The sequence below is a fragment of the Caloenas nicobarica genome, chromosome 2 (genome assembly GCF_036013445.1).
Source record: "Caloenas nicobarica isolate bCalNic1 chromosome 2, bCalNic1.hap1, whole genome shotgun sequence".
NCBI lineage: Eukaryota > Metazoa > Chordata > Aves > Columbiformes > Columbidae > Caloenas > Caloenas nicobarica.
This window is the reverse complement of record NC_088246.1, coordinates 134,542,547-134,569,112: the sequence shown is the minus strand read 5'-3', so window position 1 is coordinate 134,569,112 and position 26,566 is coordinate 134,542,547. Positions and strand designations below refer to the sequence as shown.

Below are 26,566 nucleotides of genomic sequence, written 5' to 3'. Positions count from 1 at the left end.
TTTTCCTGGCTCCTTCCCCAAACACTCACCCTCTTGCTGCCCTACATCCTACCTCCTTTCTTGCCAAAGAACCTCACGGTTTCCTTCACCATGTTCCAAGAGCACCTTGTTGGGGTAGCACCAGGAAGAGACCCTAGCTATTCAGCTGCTGGACTTCAGATGTGGCCATCACCATAGGCCACTTCCCCAGTCATCCTACCTCTTTTTAGAAACGCAATCTTCCAAGTACCCTTTCAGATTTTGTAAAAACTCTCTCAGCACTTAAGCTTGCTTGCAAAGCAAGCATATTGCCATATAGAATAGACACAGGTAATAAAAGGATACATAAAAACAAATAAAGAGCATCACTGTCATAATTCTTTTAAAATTTTGGCTTTGCCTCACTGGGAAGATTTTGTACAGCTTGCAAAGTTGAAATGATCATTTCATTCTTGGAACTGTTGCAAATAAAATAGTGTGGTCGTCAGTGAGTATTAACTTATGCTGCACAACAAATCTGGGTTCTCTGCAGGTTTTGTTATTGAGCAAAACCATAAAATTGTATTACAAATAGAGCATGAGGATATAAATGTGACTATTTTAACCAGAAATTGGCACAATTCAAAACATTAATATAGCTCAAACTTAAGACCTAATCCAGACTAGAAAATAAATCGGAGAGATTTATTTAATTGGACATTCTTTGCCTTTTTTGTTTGTTTGTTTTTATTTTTGTTTTGGTTTAGTAAAACTGATTTGGGCAGTGACAACAATCAATGAAGTGAGTTGTATGAAGTGATGGATGAAATCTTCAATAATATTGACTCCTGCCAGGTGACAAGCATTTTCCAATTTGTCACATCTTTTCTCCACCTGAGAAAAAATACATGCAAAGGATGTATGCTAAAATAAAACTTCAGCTTGAACACCCACTGAACTGTGGTCATTTATCAGTGGTCCTCTAGAAGAACATCTAGAAGATATGGCCCATGTCCTGCATCATTCTGTGGTCATGAATTTCTCCTAACTCCCAGTAAAATTACTCACAATAGTTTGAAGGTTTTGTCAGTCCTGGTCTCGAACTGATCAATACCGTTTTACTTGCAAGCAGATCGTTTGTGGATGAAACCCAGCCTTGTTCTAAGTCAACCAAAAATTTCTCTTTGACTTTTGTGCATGTAAGTTTTATCCAATAGGTGCTTTCTGGGAAGCTTCCCAAAACGACATTTTTGAACTGTTTGTCACACATCTGTTATTCTGTGGCTTTCAGATTTTATGTATGGTCTTTAACGAAACTATCTATGCAGCCATTTTTACTAATTACCTGATTTATACTTCTACTATTGTATCCTGCCATGTCTTTAGGCATATATTCAAACATTTGACTGCCTCCATTAAGAAAATAATGATACCCTCAACAGCACATTGCTAAAATTTACCATAGTTAGGCATAGATTATAAATATTATTTAGTACTTTAATCAGAAGATGTGTAAAATGAATGAGAAAAAAAAGAAAAATAAAGAATGACAGCCTCTTCTTCTAAACCACACTGATGGTTCAAATAAATCAGTATACTATTCAGAATTGATTAAAATGGCTGAGAAAGAACAATTGCTGGTGAGATATTTTTCTTACAATAAAACTAGAACAAGAACCACTGGTCAGAAAAAGCGACCTGTGGTTTAAGTAGCTTTACACAGATCTGCGTAATAGAAATACATTGATTTTTTTAAGATGTAAAATTAATGCAGAAATGTCTATGCTTTAACAATGTATGTGGACTTTCAGTAATGTGAATGCTCCCAGTTACGTTTTTCATGATCCACCTCTGGTTTTGATCTTTCTCTTCTCCTTCCCTCTTCATACGGTTTTTCAATTTAGTGGTTTGTTTCCTCTTCTGAAATGTTACTGAAGATTTCTAGAATCCATTTGCTTTGTTAGTCAATTTATCTCTCTGTAGTTATCTACCTGTCTATCTGCCTCTATTTTTCTGCAGCACTGGCCTTCACTTACACAGAAGAGGATCTTGAACCGTAGAATCATGGAATAGTTTGTGTTGGAAGGGACCTTCAAACATCACCTAGTCCAACCCCCCTGTAATGAACAGGGTCATCTTCACCCAGATCAGGTTGCTCAGAGCCTCGTCCAGCCTGGCCTTGAATGTCTCCAGGGATGGGGCATCTACCACCTCTCTGGGCAACCTGGGCCAGTGTTTCACCACCCTCAGTGTAAAAAATTTCTTCCTCATGTCTAGCCTGAATCTCCCCTCTTGTTTAAAAACATTGCCCCTTGTCCTTAAAGAATTCAGAGACGCTGCTCTGCCACCAAATTAACCACATGAGGAGCCAATCCCTGCAGAGATGCTCCATTGATTCCTGTGGGGCTCTGGTGTGAGGGTGCTTGGCTCATTTCGAATAAAAAGAGTTCTTCACTTGCAATAGCTATATTTTCAGGGCACTGTGCATCAGAAAATCCCAGCATCAACAGTCTGTCATTAAAGGTAAATCAGAACTTCTGTGTTGTTCAGCCTCTCCTTTGTAACAGACTTACCAAACTTCCAGGACTGGCTTGGCCATCACATTTTTCAATATGTTCTAATAGTAACAGGAGCTGGAGATATCCAAATGTCAACTTAAAATGGCCTGTTTTTTCTCTTTTGTTTCATAATCAAATTATTTCCCCCATATAAAAGAGTCTCTTTTCCTGTATAATCAAATTCTCCTTTATTAGTGTAGCTGGTTTTACAAGATTTTTCAAAATGATAAAGCAGATATTTCCTTCCTAAGCTGCTGCTTCGGGAGATTTAAAGGGGGAGAAATGGGTTCATCAGACATAAATCAACAGGGGTCTACTACCATAGATTTGCACTGGTTTAGGATCTAATTCCAGCAAGATCGGTGTTCCTGGCCTTTGCATATCTTAGCCACTTACATGACCCATGTAGCATAGTGAGCCATTGCTATTTCCCATCTAGTGCTACTTTTTTTACTTCCACTGCATTAGAAAATGTGGGAGCCCTTCTTCCACTGAGTATCACTTTGCTAAATTACAATGATTTGGCCTACAGTTTTCTTGGCTAGAGGGCTACCTCTTGCTGAATTTTGGAGGAGCTTTTAGCAAAAATCATTTCACTATTTCTGGGAAGATGACTAGGGAAAAATACATAGCTTGCATGTGGTAAACTGAACAAGTGCCTAATGTGGTTGTTTGAAAGGCTCTAGCACTTGGTGCCAGAAACCATTCCTCATCTAAAAAATCTGCCCAGACCTACCCATGGAATAAGTCACTGAAATATCTGATTGCAGACTTCAGCTGTGGCTGGGAGAGACATGTCCAAGCTTTACAGCCAATTTCTCTGAAGACATTTTGTGTTGGACATGACTGGTTTCACACGGGCTGAGAGTGATGCTTCAAGCACTGCTCCTCCTGGTCGCTGTGGACCAGAGGAGTGTTAGAAATTGGAAAAAGAACAGGAAACAAATATCCTATGATCTTAATTACTCCCCTTCTGGCCCTGCAGAAGTGTGGAGGATTATCAGAAGGAATGGGCTGTGTGAAGGCACAAGAGATGAATCTGCCTGGGGGAAGAAATTGCCAAGAGCAGATGAATTTAAAAAAAAAAAAAAAAAAAGGAAAAAAACCCATGAAAAGTCAGTCAGGGGATGGGATGATTGAAACTGGACCACGAGTGGGGGTGACTGATTGGATAATGAGGCTGGGTTAAGAAAATGAGGGAAAGGGTAGCAAGGAAATGGATTTGGACTGGAAATCAGCAGGTGGCGGGGATGGAGCAGATGGGAAACTCTGAATAGGATGCCACATTGTTCACAAGAAAGTTCAGAGTAATCTGAAACAGAAACCTTTCTGACTGCTAGGTCAGACTTTCCTCTAATATGTAAATGACACTAAAAGACTATAAAGATATTAGAGTAGCAGTTCAGGTCCATCTGACATAATATTCTGCTTCCAGGATACATTTTCTTAATTTTAGTTTTAATCTAGGAAGTTATACCTCCAGAACTACATAGAAATGTCCTAAATGTAATTGTGTAACCTTTGTATTATAGTATTGTTGCTTCTCTAAATGCGTTGAATTTTCTGCCCAGGTTATTATTGCAATTTTTTACTCTTTGCAGTCCTGTTCACGTCTTTCGTGCAGAAGAAAGGAGGATGCCAGCAGAGCTGAGATCTCTAGAATAGCGCTGGCAAGCTATGCAAACTGATATTTGCAATTTTGCAGAGCACTTAAAAGTACCTCTATCATATTTAATCCTGTTTTTCAGGCCTCCCATCACGAGAAGGAGGAATTCTTTACACAGTTAATCTAACGCGCTATGATTCTCTAAGTCAAATATTTCCCTTCTTAATGTTTCACTACAAAAAATGTGAATGCATCAAGGAAGTAACTTGAATCCTCAATGCAGATAAAAACAAGTATCTTACTATTACTTTTATTAAGAAGTCTTTACTGATATTTTACTTGGAAAATAATGATGTTTAGAGGTAGAACATCATTTTCCCAGCAAGAAGCTATTTGCCTTGAGAGCAAGTGTTTTGTTGACAAATATTAAACATTTCAGTTTTGAAACCACAATGAGTATGGGCTTCTTTCCTATCTACAACATATAATATTGAAAGCTCCCTGACTGCAGTCTTGACAGCATCAAAAAATGTCAAAACACATAGAAATGTATTAGCTTAGAAACAGACTTTTGTATTATATTCTACATAACAAATTGAATAAATGCTGGTACCTGGAGACAAAGACTGTATAATCAAGTGGCTATAAACATGACTGCTGAATGACATCAGTTTCTTTTCACAGGAGTGATGTAAGAAACAAATATATCAAAATAGTTAAATGTGATATTTAATAAAGGATAACAAAACAGTTACAGAAGTGAATTTGACCTCCAAAAAAGTGTCTTTGAGAAATTACACAGCTCGATTCATGCATTCGTTTTAATTTAAAAGATTTCTTAGGAGAATGCAAACATTTCTCACAGCTCCATTCAGGTAACTGGAGGATTTGCAGTACAAAAATACTAGTAAACTTTTTTTTTTTGGCTACACTTTTATATGTAAACATAGGTTAAAAATGTTGTGCATCTTTGACCAGTCTTTTTAAATGGAAAAAATAATAACCATAACAACATTAGGCTCTTCAGGTAACCCTGCCAATGAAGTCCCACCAGGTGCCATCCTAGTGGAAACTAGAAGATTTAATTGAACATGTAGGCCAAAAGGACAATTTGTGTTTCCAACAGCTTTAGAAAGGATCAATAATAGTATCAAGATTGGAAGTTATAGCTATGTAGTCACTTAGTAACTACTGAATATATTTAAATGTAAAACCTTAAACATTAAAAGGCACCTTAGCTAGCTTTTGGTAAAGCATACCTTAGCTTAAGGTAAATTCTCCATTTGCAGACTTCTACACCAGTCAATAGTACAAATTATACATATAATTTTTTTTCTTTACCTGAGAAATTCCCTAAGGATTATAAAAAGTACCTGAATAGCACAGAATGCAAATACAGCTTTAGAAGGTAGGTTGCTCTGTTTCCTAATCTGGTCAGTATGGATTTTTGCAACTTTTGTAACATAGAGCATTGTTACACATTTCCATGCAGTACGGAACATAACTTCACATCGCAGCTCTGAGGTAGGTATATATAATAAGATTATCCTCATCCTAATGAAGAGAAAGTCAGGTCATAAAATGATCACGTGACAAATCCAATAAACCAGCTAGGTGCCTAAAATGATATGTAAGGAAAATTCAGGCTTCTAAATCCAAAATGTAGATTCTGCAAATGCCGGCATAGCTGCAGAGGTCATGAAAATCCATAAATACCACAATTTGTGCTCTTCAAATTGGTGATGCATTGTGGGGTGCTACTTTTTTGTTCAAGCAAGAGTGCCTCAGACTTGAAACGTTTAATCCCCTAACATTAGCAACTGGGTGTTCTTCCAAGCCAGTCCTCATCCTCTGCAGAAATCTCTGTAGCCTATTTCCTGAGAGCATGTGGCACACATAGATAGGACAAGGTTCTTCATAAATGCAGGGGCAGCCACTGCTTTGTTTTAAAATGCAGCTGAGGGGAAACGTTCCCGGTTGTCTTACTGCTGCCCATTGGTGCAACTGTCTACAGTGGGCACCTTGGGCTGGGAAATGCCATTGTTGGGTTCAATCCCTTTCAGAAATGAGGCGATTCAAGCTGAAGGATCTTAATCACCACTCAAAGAAACTTGAGGTTTATTTTCTGCTCCCACGACTGTTTCTGTTTTGCATCCTGTGGCTGTATCATGAAAAATCCAGCAATGGTCCCATAAACCAGAGCCTCCCAGTTAGTTACTAGGTGGAGGTCATCCTCCCTCCTGTGTGCTCTCTTGTCCTCTCTCCAGCATGATGTTCTTCCCACCAGAGAGTAGAAAGGAACCACAGCTTGGTGTCTCTGGCATCCTTTGAGGAGGCAGGGCATGCAGGGACAAGGGTCACCGTTTGGCCGAGAGAGAGGAGTGCATTCATCGCCACCTCTTTTTCCTCCTACCATGATGGAGGAGACCAAATCAGGGCTTCTCTGTGGCTGTGGGTGAAGTGCTCACAGTCACTTCCTTAAACTAAACCATCTGTCTGGGGAAAAACTGGTGAGAAAAACCCCATCGAACCCCAACAATCCTGTTTTGTGATTGCATGTGTGAAGGATCACAATTTCTCCATGCAATAACTGCTACAATAGTGATGGGTTTTGTGTATTAGAATGAGTGCATAATTATAATTTATTTATGAACTTCTTGGATTAGACAGCTATTATTTTCAAAAAAATAACATTTCTAAGTGTACTCAGCAAAGCGTAATGTTTTGTGTAGATGCTGTGCATCAGTTTAACGGCACATCCTGGCAGAAATAACTTAAATTCGGTTCATTTGTTAAATTATGTATTAGCAGACAGGAAAAAGAAAAACATAATAAGTGGAAGAGAAAATTAAATAATTACAGAGCAGCTTCAGATGCTGGTATTGTTCAGCGAGATGCTGTCTTGGGTATTTTGTTCCCAGGGGCCAGTATTTCTGCATTAAGCCTCTTTTCTGACTGAGGATGCAGGTCTGCGCAGACTCAGGTCTCCAAAGCAATTTTTTTTCTGTTTTTGAAAAGCGCTGAGCAACTAGAGCAGTAGATATTGCCTGCACTGTAGTCATGGGTGCCCAACACCTTGCAGGGTTGAGGTATGTGTCCCAGGTAGAATTGCTGGTTGATGTTCATAGGGGGACTCAAGCTTCCAAGTGGGATCAACAGTATTTTTAAACGGAATGAAAACCAACACCGCTTCAGGCTGTATCCACAGAGTTCATAGCATCAGAACCGTGTGTAGCCTAGAAAGAATTGTGAATAGCAGCCATTCCTCCAAATCACCTACCAATTTCAGTGCCCCTATGGGCTACAGATCAGCTGATTGAGCTGAGGCCAGTGGCTGAGCTCCATTGACTCCAGTGAGGCAAGACTCATTTGCAAAATTGCGCCAGGGAAGGTTCAGATCGGATATTAGGAAAAATTTCATCATGGAAAGGGTTGTCAAGCACTGGAACAGGCTGCCCTGCCCAGGGAAGTGGTTGAGTCACCATCCCTGGAGATGTTTAAAAGACCTGTAGATGAGGTTCCTAGGCACATGGTCTAGTACCAGACTTAGGTTATGGTTGGACTTTACGATCTTGAGGGTCTCTTCCAACCAAAATTATTCTGTGATTCTATGATCTATCATCTATTTTATGGATATTGCTGAAGAACACATGTTCTCTACAAGCCACCTGATGACAGTAACGGTTTTGGTTTGTAAAGGTGACTTGTATGGAGAATTAACATTGGGTTTTTGAAGGTAGTTATTGCAGAAGTAAGCATGCACCACTGGTTCTGATGTGACATTTGCTCACCCTTAAAGCCTCAGGCAGAACTACTGCGCATGTCAGGACAAAGGGCTTTGAAGCCTGGAAACAAAAGTTGAAAGGCGAATGTACTCAATATATGTACAGCCTGGGGGTAGCACACTCTGCAAGAAGACTTGCTGGAGGACTTCACTTCCAGCTGTGTTGTTGCTCACTGGTCACTGGGCTAGGAGCTACCCTCAGTCCCTTATGTTGAAGTGGTGGCTTTCTTGCTGTATAATCTTTGGCAAAGCTTTTAGTGAGTTGATTTTCCTGCTATATCAGTTATTTGGCGTGACACCATTTTAAGATGGCTACTTTAAGACACCTAGGGCTTGATGTTTTACAGGAGTGCTGATGACCTCATGTTCCTTTGAACTATCAACTAATAAGGTAGTTAAATTAGACCTATGTGAAAATGCTGCACTGTTCAAGTATTGGCCGGACATACTTGTTGTGGGAATCTTCTGGTCTTTGTGTTTCAAACTGCATAATAATGTCTACTTCTCACAGAAGGCTCTTAGGAGAATTAATTAGTTAATTTTGTTCAGCCTTTGAAGGCTAAAATGCTATCTAAATATATTGCTGGATATGAGTGTCCCATCTCTCTTCTGTAATGAGTTTTTTTTAATTAATGCTATTAATTTGAAAATGGAGAATTATTTTCTAAAGAAATTATTATAAATGTCACCTGAGAAGAATCTAACCACGAGGTTAGGCTATACATATATTTATAGTAAAAATAGGCGTGCAAAATGTGATTTAGAGAAATGTACTATTGTAGGACAAATATCAACTAAATTTTTAAAAAAATCAGGCTTAGTTAATTAAAGGAAATTAAAATTGACAAAATCAATGTGAATGAATTACAGGAATACATTATTAATCAGGGGAGCCTTTAGTCTAAACAGAGCTTATACTGGGACAAAGAGGTGATGGAGGTGGAGGTGAGAGAACATTTTGGAAGTGTTCGAGCTGCTGGATTTTATTTTTATTTCCTCAATGTGGTACGGGACCTCTTCCATAAGATGATGGAATAGACGATGCTCCATTCTCCTGCATGTACACTCACAGGGTCAGTAAAGAACTGTTATGAGGCAATATAAATAGCCAGCCATATGGACTGTTTTTGAAATTATTACTGCCTGAGTTCTAAATAGCAGGAAGAGTAATTTACTTTTTAAAACCAGGAAATGAATGTGAATAGGTGTTAACCTTCAGCTCTTTAGTGAATTGTACTTGCCAGCAACTTTATATTAGCCTACTGACCAAAATTCTCAAAAGTCTGAAAAATAAACTAATTGAAATGTTTCTTCTAGATCTTGACAAAATTTGGAATAATGGTGTCTCAGCCAAATCACATTTCTGCTAAAATTATGAGACAATAAACTATTTTCTGAATCTTGTCTACATGCATTCTCAAAATAATTTCCTATTTGTCTTTTCAGAGATGTAATTTTCTGACAGTTTAAAATAATTCAGTGCTGACTTGTGTTAATTTATTTATAAAAGGGCAAGACCTTTATTTATTTATAAAAGGGAAAGGTTAAAACCTTCTGCTAAAAACTGCATAGTACAGAAAGGAGCATTGTTAGTCCAAATTCAGCCTGATGCTTAGCCATATGTTGTTGAACTTGAAGCTTGTCACTGCCATTGCTGTCCAGATGACTACTTATGTGTGTTTGTTGAAGATCAAGCAATTGTTTAAGTGCACTGGCAGATCAGAGGCAGAATGCTTACCTCTTTGTAATAAAAAAGCCTAGTTACTAAAATAATTGGACCAGTTAAACTCAACAACCATGCGCTTATTTATGACTTCATATGTATGTTTACATACCAGATAAAACAATAATGTAGTACTCAGTTAACAGACAAACTTAGCAGTGACATTGTGTCCATCAAGCCAAGTATTGAGGTCTGAGCTTGTAACTAAAATGTAAATGGCCAAGTAGAAAACAACTCTGAAACACTTTTACAACAGTTTAATCAGTCTTACTGAGATATGCAAAGGAGGCAGTGTGGGGCTGCCTGAATTCCCATAGCCTCATAATCCCACCCATCTGTCACCTCACCTCAAAAGGAGTCTGAATTAAAACACTTCTTTAACACATTATTCACACATATCCCACGTATTTCTGTTAAACAACTTCCCATAAAATAAACAAGAACCATAATTTGGACTTTCTGTATGATAATTGTCTGAATATTTTTCATAATAAATATTCTTTAGATTAAACACCACAGGAAAAAAATTACATAATAGTTTCAGACACTTTTTAGTTCCAGTGGCATCACTGACTGCTTCACCCTCACGCTGCCATGTACACACCCTAAGAAAGCCAGGCACATGGCCCATCAGGTCTGCAGTGACCCCACCTGTAAAAGCAGCTTTTTGATATAACACACATTCTGTAGAGTAGTAAGCATAATGTATGAAGGATTCTATCCATGCAATCCTGATTTCATTTAGAAGATGGTGTCAAGGGGAGGATGTAATTTAAAAGTCCCCAGAATTTCTGTACAGTCATGTTATATGAAATTTTAAAATAAGACACATAGATAGATAAATAGATGGATGTGCACATGTGTGCCTGGTGTGCATCATTCATACACTATGTAAACTGAACAGAAAGAAGAACTTCATGGGCATTCAGGCATTCTGAGCTCCAGAAATTCTTGCAGCTGATGAGATTCCTGTGTAAACCAAAGGAGCTTTCCTTGAAACCTTTTATGTAACAGAGCCTAAGAGAAAATGAGGCTTAATTTTGCTTTGTATGTAAGACTATAAACACAGGCTTATCAAGGTATTTAGCATCTGCTTAACCTGAGTTATGTGAAGAGTTCTGTCCAAAGCCAGTAGGACTATTCACATGCTCAAACTCAGACACCTGCTTAAGTGCCTTGCTGGACCAGGGCCAGAAACATAATAGTGGGCCAGCTTAAGCTGATTAGAAATGTGCTGTTGGCTCCAGCGGCTGCCGGATCTAACCTTTATTGCCACTGTGCAAAATACAGTGCTCAACAGGGGGGAAAAATCAGGCACTCTGTAGTTCTCTCGGTGGTCTGTTCTGTAAAGCTGGAGTACAAAACAAATGTAGCTTATTTGGCACTAACTGGGAACGCATATGACTGAGAAAGCATCTATTTTTCCACAGGAAAATAAAATTTATTGTCTTGAAGGAACTCTTGAAATAAAGTGGCATATGCTAATATTCTGTCTAGATCCAAATTTTCTCCACAAATAACTACAGCAAGGAAGAATAAGGTTCAAAGAAATGGTGAAGAGAATCTTTAACCTTTATGAGTTTAAAGACAAAGGATGCTTTTAATAATATTTCTTTCATTAATTAATCGAATGCTGTTGTAATTAGCATTTACAGAAACCTAGGTAGCTACATTTCTTTTCATTGCTTATATTGCTTGTTAAGCAGGTATTAATATCCTTATTAATAAGGAAACTGGCGTGGCACAGTCAATCTGTCTCTGGGCAAACCTAATGATTCCAGGCATCTCTGTTGCTGCAGAAACCTTTATATTTGTGTGCTGTGAGATCATTAATCAAAGGCTGAAGAGCCTTTTCTTCCCTAGTGACAGAATTCCTAACAGGGCCTTCTGCAGTGATAAGTCTCCGACTGACTACAAATTATCAATACTGATTACCAGATTGCTGCAGTGGGGAGGGGATGGCGTGCTCGGCACTGCAGGGCTGGCCAGACTCCCACAGCCCTTGTCTCCCTCCTCTATTTGCACCTCCGGCTGTCTTGTTCCCAGGGGTGCCACAGGCAGGTTAAAATGCTTCCAATCCACAACGGATTATTCCTCGGGAGTGGAACATCAGCATTCAAATAAATAAACGTATAATGCATCGGTTACTGGCAATGCCAGGAGGATTTGGTATAACTTTGCGCAACATGATTAAGAACGATAACAGAGTCTGGACAGAATGGGAATTTGAACGGGGTTTGCTTCTTGGGGAAGGATAATAATTGTGTTGGAGCTCTCCATCCTTATTTTGCGGCATTTGTGCGTGCATTACTTCAATGGTGAATGACTGTGAAAACTTGAAGTTAAACGCATCAAACGTAGGTCCTTTCTAATTCCCCCCCGCCTCTTCCCTCCCTTCCTTCCCCCCACCCCAAAAAAAAAAAAAAGGAAAGAAAGAAAAATCAAAGAGTAATAGAGTCTGGATGCTTTCAGCAATCTGGCCCCACGGTTGTTCTCCTCCTCTCTCTCCCACACCCTTCACTGCGATTTTCCACTCCCCCACCCTCTCCAGCAGCCTCCCTCGAACAAAGGGGCCGGGGCCGGGCTCCTGCCTCTCGCTCCCCGCGCTGGGGCCAGGACAGGCGCTCCACGGCCAGAAGGGACCCGAGGGCAAAGGGCTCCCCGAGCCCCGAAGGCTCCCCGAGGCCGGGGCTGCGGCGGGGACCGCGCAACTCCCGCAACCGCGCCCCGCCCCGCCCGGCCGCTCCCCGAGGCCGAGCGGGGGGCAGCGGGAGGGGCCGGGGGGGCGGCGCGCCGCGGCGGCAGGGAGCAGGGTGCGGCTCCTGGCCGAGGAGGAAGGGGGGGAACCGGGCGGGGGGTGGGAGGATGCTTTGCTTGCAGCTGAAAAACGCAAGATAACAACAGCCCTGGAAGCTGCCCCCCCTGGGAAAGAAAACCAGGGTGGGAACTGCTAGAAAATGCCAGCTATCCATCATGCAGTGACCTACTTCAGGCACCCCCCAATCCCCCACCTTCGCCCCCCCCGGCAGACTGCAGGTGCGGCAGCGCCGGGGCAGCAGGCGAGCGGCGGCTCCTTCTCCTCGCCCCCCCCGCAGCCCCTTGCGCTGGGCTGGGCGCGGCCGGCCCGCAGTGCGCCCCGCCGCAGGTGCCCGCCCCGCTGCAGCCCCCCCGCACCACGGCCCCCCGCGCCCCCCGCCGCCGGCCCGGCCCCCCGGGGCCGCCGCCCGCAGCCCTGCGCCCCTGCGGTGCTGCGTTCCACTCGGCGGTGCCTCTCCGCCTTCCCGCTGTGCTTCTCCCCACGAGGTTTGCGTTTCGTTTTAGAAGCAGAGGGGAGCTACGGGGCGCGATGGGAGGCATATTTATAGCGGGGTTAACTTTCCGGTTCCTTTTCTCTCTTTTCTTTTTTTAAAAAATGCCATAATATATATATTCATCATTAAAATAATTAAATTCGTTTCAAAATCAGGCTGTGCTCATGCGTCGACCTCACCCATCAGTAAATATTTAATCCGATCTCAGGTTCGGATGCTAAAAAAGCCCTGGGATCCCACACCCCCTCCCTTTTTTTCTGATCAAAGAAATTAAAAAATATGTTTAGCGTGTCTTCATTTTTTCTAAACTTTAGGGACACTGAGAAGAGCACCCGGTGTAGGTAGTGCTCCGAGGAAATAGCGGCCGTTGTACTGGCTGTAGAAAAAGAGATGCAGTTTCTTACCCATTGCTGTTTTAGCCATGGTGGGATGTGCAGGTTCTCAGAGGCGGTGAAGGCAAAGGGGTCCAGCTACAGCAGTGGAGAGAGGGAGAGAAGACTGAATAAGGCACTGAGTCAGCAGAGTGGGGCTGTGCAAGAGAAGGAGCAAGAGGCAGGAGCCCATGAATAATTATCACTCCTCTACCCAAGCAGATTGGCTCTAGAGGTCCCCTGACATGACTCCTGCAGAGCCAGAATCTCTGGGCATTAAATATTGATCCACCAATGGTGCTGGAGTACAAAGTGCCAGAATGGAGTTTGAAATGGAAATCAGTCCTTGAATGCCTCTCCCCCCTCGATCTGGCTTTAATAGTACATTCCATGTCAAATGTTTTATGTCTTGTGTGAAAAAAGCCTATTGGTGTTGAAGTCTCTGCTGTTGCTACCTGTAAAACATGCACAAATCCATTTTCACATTTTATTCCAAAGATATGACAAAAAAGGGACCAATGCAAGGGATTTTCTAAACCATTTCAATAAAACAGCTGATCTGATTTTTTAATTTTTACCTCTGCATCCTGTTTCCTGCAAATGCATGCAGATTCCACAGACAATTGTTTTATGCTGAATGTTTCTGCATTTCACTATTTATTTTAGAATTCCTAGACCCAGCCCTGAACAACCAAAACTTTTCTAAAACTTGGGGAATGGCAGCTGGACCTGCTCACCCTCTCAAAGGGCTCTGGAAAGCCAAAACCAGGATAAATGTGGAAAGAACTGTCGATAACCACTTCCCTGATGTGTAACAAGAGCCACTGGGAAGCTGTGAGCTTGATTCACTTGATAAAGTGTGCAGAATGACACCTGATATAATTATTTCATAAAAGGGAACAGACACATTCTAAGGATTCCCTACATTAAGGATTCTCTATCCCCAGCAAGAGGAGAGCCAGTGACATGACTGCCAGCCACTAAACAAATGTAGGTGGTTGTCTGAAATTCTTGCTAGAAACACATCAGTGATGGGATCTCTTTGTACACCTCCTAGGGCTGGAAGCAGTTGCTGGCCTAGAGGAGATAGGATCCAAGATGGTGGGACAAAGCGGATGACACTCCATCCTTACACTGCCATCTCATCCTTACACTGTCCAACTGGAGCTCATTTGCCTCTCCCAGGGGAAAACCCGCCTTATTGTCAAAAGCTTGCAGTGATAACAGCCTCCCACACTACTTGCAGATGGACAGGCATAGGGCAAATTTTCAGCTTGGAGCTTGGAGGACACTCCAAACCCCTCATGGAGTTGTTTTCATGGTGTGTATGGGTGAATGAGAAAAGTAGGAGAGCAGGTGGAGGTCTCCAGGGTGGAGGTGTGTTCTCCCAAAGCAGGCAGGGCACTGGCACCATTCTCCTTCCTTCAGCGCTGCCATTTGCAGCTGCGCAGTCCATGTGGTGGGCCAGCACTAACTGCGATGATCTTCCTCTGTGTGTGCTTCCCTAGAATAGGTAATGCAGGATTATGCATTTTGAGCTTCTTCAAGATCTGTAAACAGCATCTTTGAGTAAAGTAGGGCCCAGAGTGTGAGTCTGAGAGCAGTTTTCTCTTTTGAGTCACTATTGATGATTTCTGAACTGCAGGAACGATTTTTTTTTTTCTTTAAATGAGAACAGTAGAGTCTGAAAGTGAGCTGGGGGAAGGAAACATTCCCAAACTGTACAGTATGCACAGAAAAACGTGTGTGATTCACCAGCGTGTGAGCTGCAGCATGGCAGATGCTGTTATGGCTCCCTGCTGAGGCAGCTTTGGCTCGCTGGCGGCAGGGGGATGAGGCAGATTTGGGGGATGCAGGGAGTGATCTGCCGTCCTGGAAGGCCCTACCCTCACGGAGACCAGGCAAACAGTCCCGGGGGCCCCGCGGCCTTTTGGAGTGACACACTTCTGGCCTTCAGCTGCGTGGCTGCCTGGGTGGGGGGGGGGGTAGGGTGAGCAGGAGTCCGAGACGTGATTGTGCTGGGATGCCTGCAGTGAGAGGAGCTTATTCGTGAAAGGAAATGGTGAGAAACGACTGACTGATGCGCATGTAAGGGCGAAGGGTGGGGGACGCCTCACAGGGCTGGGAAGCCTCGCCCTAACAGAGAAAGAACCCGCGGCCCCGGTACCCCGGTGAGCGGCCCTGGGGGCTCAGGCGGGCGCACGCCGCGCTGGGGCTGGCCCGGCCGGGCGCTCTCCGTGGTGCTGGAGGCGGCGGCGCTCCCCGGGGCAGCGCCCGCCCGCTGCGTCCTGGCCGGGGCGGGTGATGGGGGAGGAGCGGACAGGCAAGGAGGGGGCAGGCGGGGAGAGGGACTGCGGGCAGGAGACAGGCAGGGAGCGTAGGGAGCCAGGCAGGGGGGAGCAGGGCGGGGGCAGCTCGGGCGGGGACCGGCGGGGCTTAGGCGGCTGTCCTCCCCGCTCCCCCCCGCGCCGGCCCCGCGGCAGCCGCAGCGCGGAGCGGGTGAGGGGCCGCGGTGCCGGCGCCGCCCGGCCCGGCCGCTCCCCGCTGCCCTGCTGCCTTCCCGGCACGGGGCGGCACCGCGGAAGCGGATGGGGTCGGGTTGGCTCTGCGGGGCTCAGCTGCCCGAGGGCGGAGGAGGCACCAGGGCTGCGCTGCGATAATGCATCTTGGCTCGGCTCGGCGCCCCATCCCCCGCCGCGGCACCCGGCACGCCCAACAGGCAGCAAACCCACCCTGGCATCTGTCTTTTTTATTTAATTCTGCTTTTCCTCTCCTCCGAGCTTAACCAGCAGCACAGGGCGGCAGACGGAGCGGGCAGGTTCTCGCCGGCGGTGGGTTCCCGCAGCCCCTGCAGCAGGGGCTCACTCTCGGCTTCCCTGCGGCCCCTGCACCGCCCCGCTCCCTTGGCCGGCGCTGCGGGAGCGGCTCCTCCGCCCGGCTCCCCGGCTGCCTGAGGCCAGGGCCGGGACCCTCCGCAGCCCCTTCCGAGGGGGCCGCGGGTTGTCAGGCCGGGGGCGGGGGGACAGCTCGGCTTTACCCTGGGAAGGGAGTACCGGGATTCTGGTTGTCGAGAGAGCAGTGCAGGAAATCGCACGGCAATCCCTGTCATGTCAAACCCTTGGCACGTAAGGGAGCAGTTATTAGACACTCTATATATCATTTCTAATCAACTGCCACCTTTCGATGTTGTGTTTCACATAAATTTTAGAGGGGCATGAATTAAGCTCCAACGTGTCCTAGCAAGGCTAGGACTCGTTTTCTTTCATGGCTTGGCCTTCTTTTGAATGACATTAAGATGCATTTGCAGCCCAGCCTGCCACCAGGTCTGTGGATATACGGGCTGTAAGGATGTGCTGCTGAGCAAAGCACGCCTTGACTGCTTCTAAATAGCGGTGGGATATAACTGGAACATTCATCCCACTTTTGTTGGACTCTTCCTCTGTGGCCACAGCCAAATCATAGAAAAGCTTTTGTTCCTTTTTCCCTATTTGTTCTTTCCTTCATTTGTTAGAAGGATCTTACTTTTTTCTTACTCTTGCAGGCAAGGGAGAAGAGGAGGTGATACTGGAAAGATAAACATTTATGCAGCACTTTGCAGACTGTTGTTGCTAGGTAAATGAACTGCATTGGCACTGAAGTAATACAAATGGCGGAGATGGGAGTAAATCATGAATCTCTTGCTCTCTGCCTGTGCTTTGTGTCTCTGCTGGATAGGCTGGGAGGCTATGCAGCCTTGTTTAGCTTTCTTAAATAACTCAAGAAATTAAGCTTTTTCTTATTGACTTTTGGGTGACTTTTTTACACTTAGCCTTTGTAATTAGGGAATGTAATGGACCTTATTTAGAACAGCTGGTTTTTGGTGGGGTTTTTTTGGTTTTTTTGTTTTGTTTTTGTTTTGGTTGGTTGTTTTTTCTTGTTGTTGTTGCCTTTTTTGTTTTTTTTTTCTTTGATCACTCTTCTTTAGACCTCCAGGAACACTTTCTCTTCGTGTCTATGCAATTTTAGAAAATTACGTAGTAATTTGTTCAGTGTTAACTCGTTTTCATCCCTATTTCAAAAAAATCTGTGGTAAAAGATATTATTCAGGTTGTATGAAGTCCTCAAATGTCAGAGAATGGTGCCTGTGCAACCTTAATTACCCGTCTTATGCATATATATCATGATACATTTTTAAATTATGTACTCATATGCTATTTTTTTCCAAGAGATTCTTCCTACATGCATAACAAAATGGATGGTACTCCCTTGTCGGGCACTATTTGATGTTTTATTTTCATTCTGTTCTCATAAAACAGAACCTTGACACAGTCCTTTGTGCCCTTGAAAGTATGGGTACAACAAAGATTTTCTTGCAGGAATGTTTGCCAGAATGTTTTCCTAACATGGCTGAAGAAAATCTTTTGTCTAGACTTATTCTTCACAGCAGGCTAAGTATAGATTAGAAGATGTTAGCATAGTTTGTGTTTCAGTAAGCAACTAACCCCTGTGCATTTTAATGTGAAATTTAGGGATAGAAGTCTATGAACATGCATGTGTGATTTTGTAATGTTTTGGCTTTTTTATAACTTTTTCTGAAATTTTCTGCAGAATGCTATAAATAATACCAAGCAGATGAAAAGATTAGCTATGTACTGAAAGCCGAGGGAGAAAGAAAGAACACTGATACATATGCATAATCGTGTCTTATATCTGAAGCATGGTCACCATTTTCTTCTTGAATTGTATTTTTCTTATTCTTTCATTTTCCCAAGTAACATTTGAGTTACAAAGCAGTAACGTGCTGTTATGTTTCTATTAGCATTTATCCACTTCTGAAATTGTACTTTTTTTTTTTTTCTGGGCATAGCCTATCTAAAAATCATCTTGTTAAAGCTTGATAGTGGCTTGATAAGCCAGCTGCAAACAATGTCACCATTAGTGATTTCAGTTGCTGCTCATTCCACATCCACGTTGGAACAGTACAGATTTAGAACTCGCCTGGTTTCCTGCAGGCTTTTATACTTGCACGGCTGCACATGGTGTTCCTTTCAGCAGCATTCAGGATCACCATGGGGAAGCTGAATAATGGTATTATGGTATTTGTGGATTTTTTTTTTTTCCTAGAAATCTGTAAGCAAGGGCTCAATGCTAACTTGGGGATTGTACATAATGAGATCTCCCTCAACACTATTGCCCATGAGATGTGAGCTACAGCTGTGCAAGGCTGCGTGATGGGAGTGACCTGGTTGCATCTAGACTCTGTCCTGTGCTACAATACATAAAGCACCATAGGCCTTATGGGGGAAGATGGGGGAAATTGAAACGGAAACCAGGTGTGTGATTCTGAATGAGGATGGCATGGTCATGAGACCATGAGAACTGTTGCATGGGATCAGACGGAGGGGCCGTCTATCCAGTAGCCTGGAAATTGTGCATCCTCTTCTTCCAAGGCCCCACCAGATACCAGGATTTTCTTGTCAGTGATGTTCTTGCCTTGGGAAAACCTGTCAGTGGCAGCTCTTAGGGGAAGAAACGTGAAGGGGAATCCCAGTGCCTTGGGGGCTATTCAGGTTTTCTCATCCTGGCCCATCTCTGGGTCGGCCACTGCTGGGCCACTAACTGCTCTCAGAATGTGCCTGGGCCTGGTACAGTTTTCCTACTCAGTAGGAGTAGGAAACTCTTGTTTGTACTCTTGATGGATCTTTCTGTCTTCTACAATGTCCACAATGTCCTGTGGCAGTTGTTTCCACAGACTGGTTCATTGCTGTGTAAGGAGGCATCTTCTTGTGCTCATTTTGAGCATGTATCCTACCAAGACCTATTATGTTTATCTAGATGTGGGATACTAAAGTATACTTTCAGTCCTGGAATCATAGGGATCTTCACTCTTTAAAGTAAAAAAGGAGGGAAGAATACCAGATCCAATTCTCCTTTTAAAATGGGAGGAGACAAATAGATGATGCAGAGTTTGATTAGACAGATGAGCGACAGTGCTATCTGCTGCACCTCAGAGGTTCACAACAAAATTTTCCTAGAAAAACCAGAAGTGCCAATATTCAGCAGATCTAAATCATAAGTCATTCCAAGACCAGGAGGCCCAGTTTCGAAGTGTCCTCCAAGTGTCCTACTAAAATGAGGTATATACTGTCACGTTTCTGATTTGGTTTCTTGACTATAGTTTTCTGAACAGCCAAATGTTTTGTGTAGCAAGAAATCAACAACAAAATTATGCTGTGAAGTGCCTAATTCACTTTTCTCTGTCTTCCTTACTGTTTGCAATGAGAAAGTACGCAACTTTTAACTTTGTTTTGGTGTTTTTGCTCTTGTTTGGATTGACTAAATTTCTTGTGACTGTTGGCTGGCTATCGGCTGTTTCATCATGGCTTTTGCTTCACAGCCCTTGGAGAAGACCAATAGACCATTTGATGCTCCAAGTATGTTCTAGACCATTTTTCTCTATGTAGCCAGGCATGTCCATAGATATGTGTGTTTTAGGACAATCAGTATTACGATATTGCTGGCTCTCAAACAAGGATCCAGTTACTCATATCAGGCTCATCATCTATTCTTTTTGCAACTAAAATTTATTTTTACTTACTTGGTGATTTATCACGGTAAAGACAACAGATGATAAAGTAAAAATATGCTGGAGATAGATAAAACAAATTTGAAGGTATTAGTTGCATTTGTGTGGCATTCAGACTTAGAGCGAAACAGTAGCAGAAAACCACTTTGAGAATGAAGTGTAGGAGAACTTTTTTTTGTTTCTCATTTTGCTCTCAGCCCATTAAAAAGTTTACAGGAAATTTCAGTTAACAACTATTTTTGCTCATAGTTTTGCCAGACTTCATTACTTCACCTGACATTTTCAGTGTTGCATGCCCGTTGATTATTGTTTGTGTTTGAAAAAAGTCAGCTGAGATGTCTTAGCTAGTTTTGAGGATAGAATTTATGCAATATGACAATGTTTTGCTCATTCTGGTGATCTTTTCTTGGAAATGCGGCAGCATGCCCTATTTTGCAATAAATAATTGAAATCTGGTAGGCAGTTGTTTTGGTAGCAGAGAGGTGGACTGTCTTTTCACTATAAAAATCTGCTTAAACTTGACAACATTTTAATGCTTTAAAAAAAATGTGCTTTGTTCTGCTTTTGGAGACATTTGCTAAAATCTTCACAGCTAAAATCTCTGAAGTTTCTCTCCTCACTGAGAAGCTTTTTTTTTTTTTTTTTAACAATTCCTCTCTCATCTTTTGAGACTGAGAGTTGGTCAGAGAAATAGGAAATGGGATGGACTAAATGGTAATTATGAAGAATACAAAGACAGAATAAAAACCGGAGTAATGAGGGAAAGCTGGTACTGGCTGGACAAAGAAATTGCAATGAAGAAGCCTTTTGGAGCATGGGTAATTAGGGTCACAGCAGCAGACTACGGAAAGCGAAGGGTTGAGAGAAAGGGCTTGGCATTTGTTTGCCAAAGAGACGAAGGACAAGGATTTGTGGCATAATGTGGGGAGGTGGTTGCTTGGCAACCTTAATTCTGTCCCCTTATGATACATGTGTGATCAGATATTGTTTTTATGCAGGATTTCTGGCTCAATCATTGTGCAGGATGGACCTGCTCTAGGGATGTACTAGGGCTGTGTGGGAGAGACAAGTGACTCCTGGCTCATTTATTGCTTGAGCTGCGAAGTCATTAATGAATGAAGCAAGAGAGGGCAAAAGACTGTCATGTGACTGAAGTAATGCACTGTTGCACTGGACTTTTCCTACCTAGTGCTGATATAGCCACTTAAACCAGTTCTGTGATCTCTGTATCTGGAACCTCTAATGGTTTAATAGCTTCCAATTATCTAATTTTTAATGACCACCTTTGAGTCCTAAATCCAATTTGCTCAGCAGTCACGCCTGCGACTGATGCTGTGTTTGAAATACTATTAAATACTTCTAAATTACACCTGTGATGTCTCAGACAGGACATCTAAAATCAGTGGATACCTCTGCCCTTAATCTTTCTGGGCTTCCACACCCTGTATTTTAGACAACAGTACCACCTTTTCTTTGCCACTGTGGATTTTTGTGAAGCTAAATTATTTTGCATTTGTGCAGCACTCAGATATTGAAGTGATGAGCACCATTGAGAAGCCCTGGAGGAAATTAATAATTCTGCCATCATAAAACAATTGAATAATGGGAAATAAACAAAGCATGGACCACACAGTGAGTTATGAGGTGAAAGCAAAATATTGATTAGTTGTTTGGTGAATGAAACTGTGGTCCTATGCAAAAATAGTGATTAAAGACTATGTCAAAGTACATAGATACAATGTGTTATTATCACCCTCTTACAGGGGGGGATTAAATAATGTACTGATGCCCCATGTGTTTTTTTCTGTCTCTAGGGCAGGGTTGTTTGTTTGGCTAGTATGGAGTGTCAGGTCTGTGATGAGTACTTTAACGGCTATACTCCTATTTTCAATGTGTAGCGTTCATGAATGCACTTTGTGCTGAGAGAAGGTGGTGAGAGAAGGAGTTTTTGGAGGTTCTTGGCTCTCATGGGATTTGCTCCACGCTATGCCCCACATAGTCACTTTCTCTGAATAGTGTGGTTGGGTACACTAAGAGTAAATAGTGCTAAGGTAGACATTTAATGGATGCCATGGAAGATAGTGGAAATGCATTAACAGCTTGTGTCTGGCTGGAGATTAGGAAAACATCTTTAATGCTACTTTTTGCAAGGAAAAAGATGTTATAGTAAGAGCTCATGCAGGTGGGGAGCTACTGGCTTACTGACTCACAACGAAAATCATTAAAAGAGAATAAAGAATTGTTTCCTTTTTTATTGACCTTTTGTTCTGGTTATTGATACACAAGTGTTTGCTTGTAGGTATGGGGCTTAATAGGCTCCTACTTTTTGGATCACGTAAAATTTCTCCCATGTTTTTTAGTTCAGCTCTGAACTTACAAAAGCCTTTCTACCAGCTGAGCTCCAACTCTGAGAGATGGGTGACTGTTCTGCTGACTGGCCTACATCTATTCTATCGCTTTTTGCCTTTTCTTGTTTTTATTTTTATATGCAGCTCTGCAAGGCCCTTATGGTGCAGTCCCATGTCACAAAGTGCCCACTCGGTTTTTGCCCAGTAGCATCGCTAAAACAGATCTTTGTGTTTGCCACATGGAGAAGGTGGTAAAAAACCAGTGCTACCAGCAGCCGATACTATTTATGCTTTTTGCTTTTCATAGCCGTTTCTTTTTTCATGTCTTGAGTTTGAATGTAATCACTGTGTCCAGAAGGAATGAATCTTTTCCAGTAAATCTTCAGACAAAGAAGAGAGTCTTATTAAACCACAGAACTTGAAAAGACTGTGAGCTATTATTCATATGAGCTAATTCAACAGCCAATTAAAGCAGTAACTCACTTTTATCTTTTCTAGGACTGAAAAATTCCCATCTGACTTTTGATTTCCTATTCAGTCAAATACTATTAGATTTGAGTCATGTCAGGGCTCTAACTTTAGCCAGAAAATAGAAAAAAGAGCAAAAGCTCTATGGTATGTACCATTGTAATAATCAAACATGGAAAATCACATCATACTAAAACTTCCAGTTCAGCAGCTGAATGGGACTGGCTAGGAGTAAATTTTCATACTGTTTCTTAAACTTGCATTATAATTGTTCAAAAGTTTTTTGAACTAGGGGTGTTTTGGAGTGGACTTCTTATATTCATCCGGAGAAGCTGGCAGATAGAGAAGTCAGGATGGGTCACAGTGTTGGTATCGTACAGATTACAGCTTCACTCAACACATTAAAGCTGTTTTTATCTGAAGGATTAAAGAGACAACTGAGGGAAGTTCCTGAGGAGCAAATGAGGTCGTAAGCTGGAGAGCGAACTCCCTTTCTACAGAAGATTCAAGTAGGCATCTACACTGACAGATGAATCTGTGCTGCTATTGATAGCCATAGTCGTATTCTATGGACTACTATAGGATATCAGCTTCCAAAGGCTGGTAGCTTTTAGAATTAAGTCAACTTTAGAATCAGAGATATTTCATTAATCAAAATTTCAGAATTTAGAATACCACGTACCCTTTGAGGTTGTTGCATCAAAATATTGCAGTGCACATGTAAACATGAGATCATGCAATATGAGTATACTATAAATTTAACAATGTGACTTTCAGGATGACAGCTTTAAGCTCTTGGATTTATAGATTGAACAGTTAGCCAAGGATCACATTCCATTCTTTCAAGATGTGAATCTTCTAAAATTGCTTGTTAGATACCTGGTTAGCAGTGAATTTCTGGCAACAGGATTCATTGAGCCAGAAAACTTTGATCTCCGTTAGCTGAAATCCTCACTCCACTGACCTTTCTACCTTTGCAGATGGACAGAACAAAATAGTAAATTTTTAAGTCTCTTTCATGTATTGAACAAAGATGCAGTTACTCTCACACTCTAACAACTATTTGGCAAAATAACTCACATTTGCCTAAAAATTTCTGGAAAAGTAACTAGTCTTCACCTGGAGAAACCAAGAGATGAAGAATCCACTAATCTTTGTAAAAAAATGATATCTAGTTTTTAATTTGGATTTCTCTGCCTTCTGAGTCCATCTTCCCCTTTTCTTTGTGTTATTATCTGGTTAAGTTTCCAGGCTCTTTGCAGTCCTTCTCCTGAAAAAGCAAGATGATCTGGCACTCCAGGTTTCTTGCTTCAAGGCATTATCTTAGGCCTGAGCCTTATGGCTCTTCTTATTCCATTTCTGTCTTTCTTTTTTGACATCTTTAAGAAAAAAAATGAGTAGTAGACAGGAACCTATTTTTCTAAAATGATCTCATCAAGAGGTAAAAACTCTGCCTGTCTGCTTTTGCTCATTTATTTTCTTTTAATGTGTTCAAAAATTGTATTAAATTTCTTGCCATAATGTAGCTGCTTAAGAGTTCATGCTATTTCTCCACTGGGACCTATAGATCCCTTTCAGACTCTGCTTTCCAGGTTATTGTTCTCTGTCTTGTTAGACTGCTTATTTCTAGATCTATACCTTTGGAATGGACCATATTAAAATGCAAATTTATATTATTTACAAAATGTAACACATTTATTTTTCCAGATCTATTGCACAGGTTCCATTGTGTTGCAGTGACGATTGACATCTTCATTGCTATAGTAATGATTTAAAGTTAACTAATAGAAGAAATGAACCACATATTCTTTTACATGTGATTTTTAACAGTGTTGTTGCATCAAGTATCAGATGCTGCAATTTATATGTCTCCTAAGTAGCTTTATATTCATATGTAGAAAAGCATTAGATAACTGAAGGTGCTGTGAAACACTCCCTGCTCTCACTAGGACAGGCGATAGCCTCCTCAGTAGGCCAGTCCATGAGGACGAAAATGTTTGAATGTGGAGATGTTTGCAAAGAACTGGGGCATAGTGTCCTCCTGCTAAGTACTATGTTTAATTCTGTGAACAGTTTTGTTAATTAGACCTATTGAAGGTGCAATAAATGCTCAAATCAATAGACTGTCATCAGTTCATAAATTTTTAAGTCTGGAAATGGCTATTACTTTCTCTGAGTCATTCTGCAAATAATTATTTATGAACTCACAAATTTTATTAGTATTTTCATATCTACCAGCATCAGTTTAATAGTCCCATTTAGATTACTGACAAATGCTGCTTCACGTCTGATTTAAAGTAGATACTTTTTTGGGAACATGTCAAGAAATTATCTCTTTGGATAAAGATGCTCTACTTGTGATTGTTTTCTTCAGTGTCTCTGGTTAATCAGCCTTTAAACATTTAATGTGGTCACATCAAAACTTCAAATTAGTTCCAGTGGAAATGTATCTTACAGAAATCTGTTATAAGAATATTACAAATTTATATCCCTTATGAGCTTTTTCATGATATTGCTCAAGTTCTAATTCCTAAGTAAATACATTTTAAAAAAAATATGATTCCTAGGTGTTAATATAGATAATGAATTATTCCTGTTTTGCCAAAACAGTTCTGATTCTAGCTATTGTGTTTTATTTGCAATCCTTCCTCTGGTAACAGATTTTACAAATGGAAGAAATTCAATTGTCTGAAAGGATAATAGGAATCCTGAGCAGCAAAAGGAATGCAGTCTCTGTCCCTTCTGAGAAACCATCTATCTCTATTACTAAAAAGGAATAATTTAGGAAGTAAATAAGGCACATTTTGGAGAGCTCAAATTTTCAATTCAGCAATGCATTTAAATTGGCATTATTAAACATCAATAATGGCAGCAGTGATTCTGAACTGAGAATTGTCAGCTAAAAGTTTGCAAAATTCAGTAGGTTTGAACTAACATAGTACAGCCCATGCCCTTTCTTATCTCAGCGGCCATCTATCTCACCATTGTAGCGGTAGGATAATAGCTTTGCCTATGTCTATGATGGTTCAAGGGGCTACGAATTTGCTTTGAATAGCCCTGGAGAAGAAAGGACTGTAGCATAAAATTATTTTTTGATATTAAGGTGGCATAATCATTTGAAAATTGCAGTTGTGATGAAGAACGGAATTGCTATGACAGTAATACAGTAAGCAATCTTTTCCTTTTCTTGGTGTGTCAGGGTTAACAAGATTTTGTTCCAGTTTGATAGTTATGGAAGCTGAAGTCAGGTGGCATTGTGACTTTTGAAAGGCCATGGCTTGACAGTCAGACATATTTCACTAAGAAATTTGTTTTCCTTACTCAGGAATCTGGATGCTCAACTGAGCCTTCCTATATCAAAGATCTTCTCATCTAGTAACTGTCAGTCTTCTAATGTGATTTTATTTCATCCAAAGGAGTTCAGTTTGTAGGCTCTGATCGACAGCAGGATGTCTATTGATAAACAGATTCATGACAGGAGTATGGAGATATCTTCTGTGCACAGAAAGGGAATATTGTATCCAGTTCATATTCATATTTTAAAAACTGTTCAAAGCAAGAGAAGGAACTACCAAAATGATTCATGAGTTCTAAGAAATACCTCATCCCATGAGAAATAAAGAAATTGGCACGTTAGTGAATTATAAACAAGACTCAGAGGTGACTGTATTAAAATGCATAAGCCTATTCACAATAAGAAAATTCTGAGTACTACAGAAGCAATGGCTGGAAGCTGTCACCAGCCAAATTCAAATTAGAAATTCTGTGCCTGTTTTTAAGAGAAAGAGTGGTTAATCATTGAAATACATGACAAAGGGAAGAGATGGATTCCCCATCTCTCTTTTTAAAATTAAGGTGGCATGTCATTATGGAA

The 26,566-nt window shown here is 41.6% G+C and overlaps 1 protein-coding gene across 1 annotated transcript in view; it reads right to left on the bottom strand.

Moving 5' to 3' along the window:
* STMN2 (stathmin 2) overlaps positions 1–13,411 on the bottom strand; it is a 38,227-nt gene extending 24,816 nt beyond the window's left edge. Inside the window, exon 1 of the mRNA XM_065629137.1 lies at positions 13,345–13,411. Within this exon, the coding sequence (XP_065485209.1) occupies positions 13,345–13,363 (19 nt within the window). The 5' untranslated portion in view covers positions 13,364–13,411. The remainder of the gene's footprint in view (positions 1–13,344) is intronic.
* Positions 13,412–26,566: the final 13,155 nt, after the last annotated feature.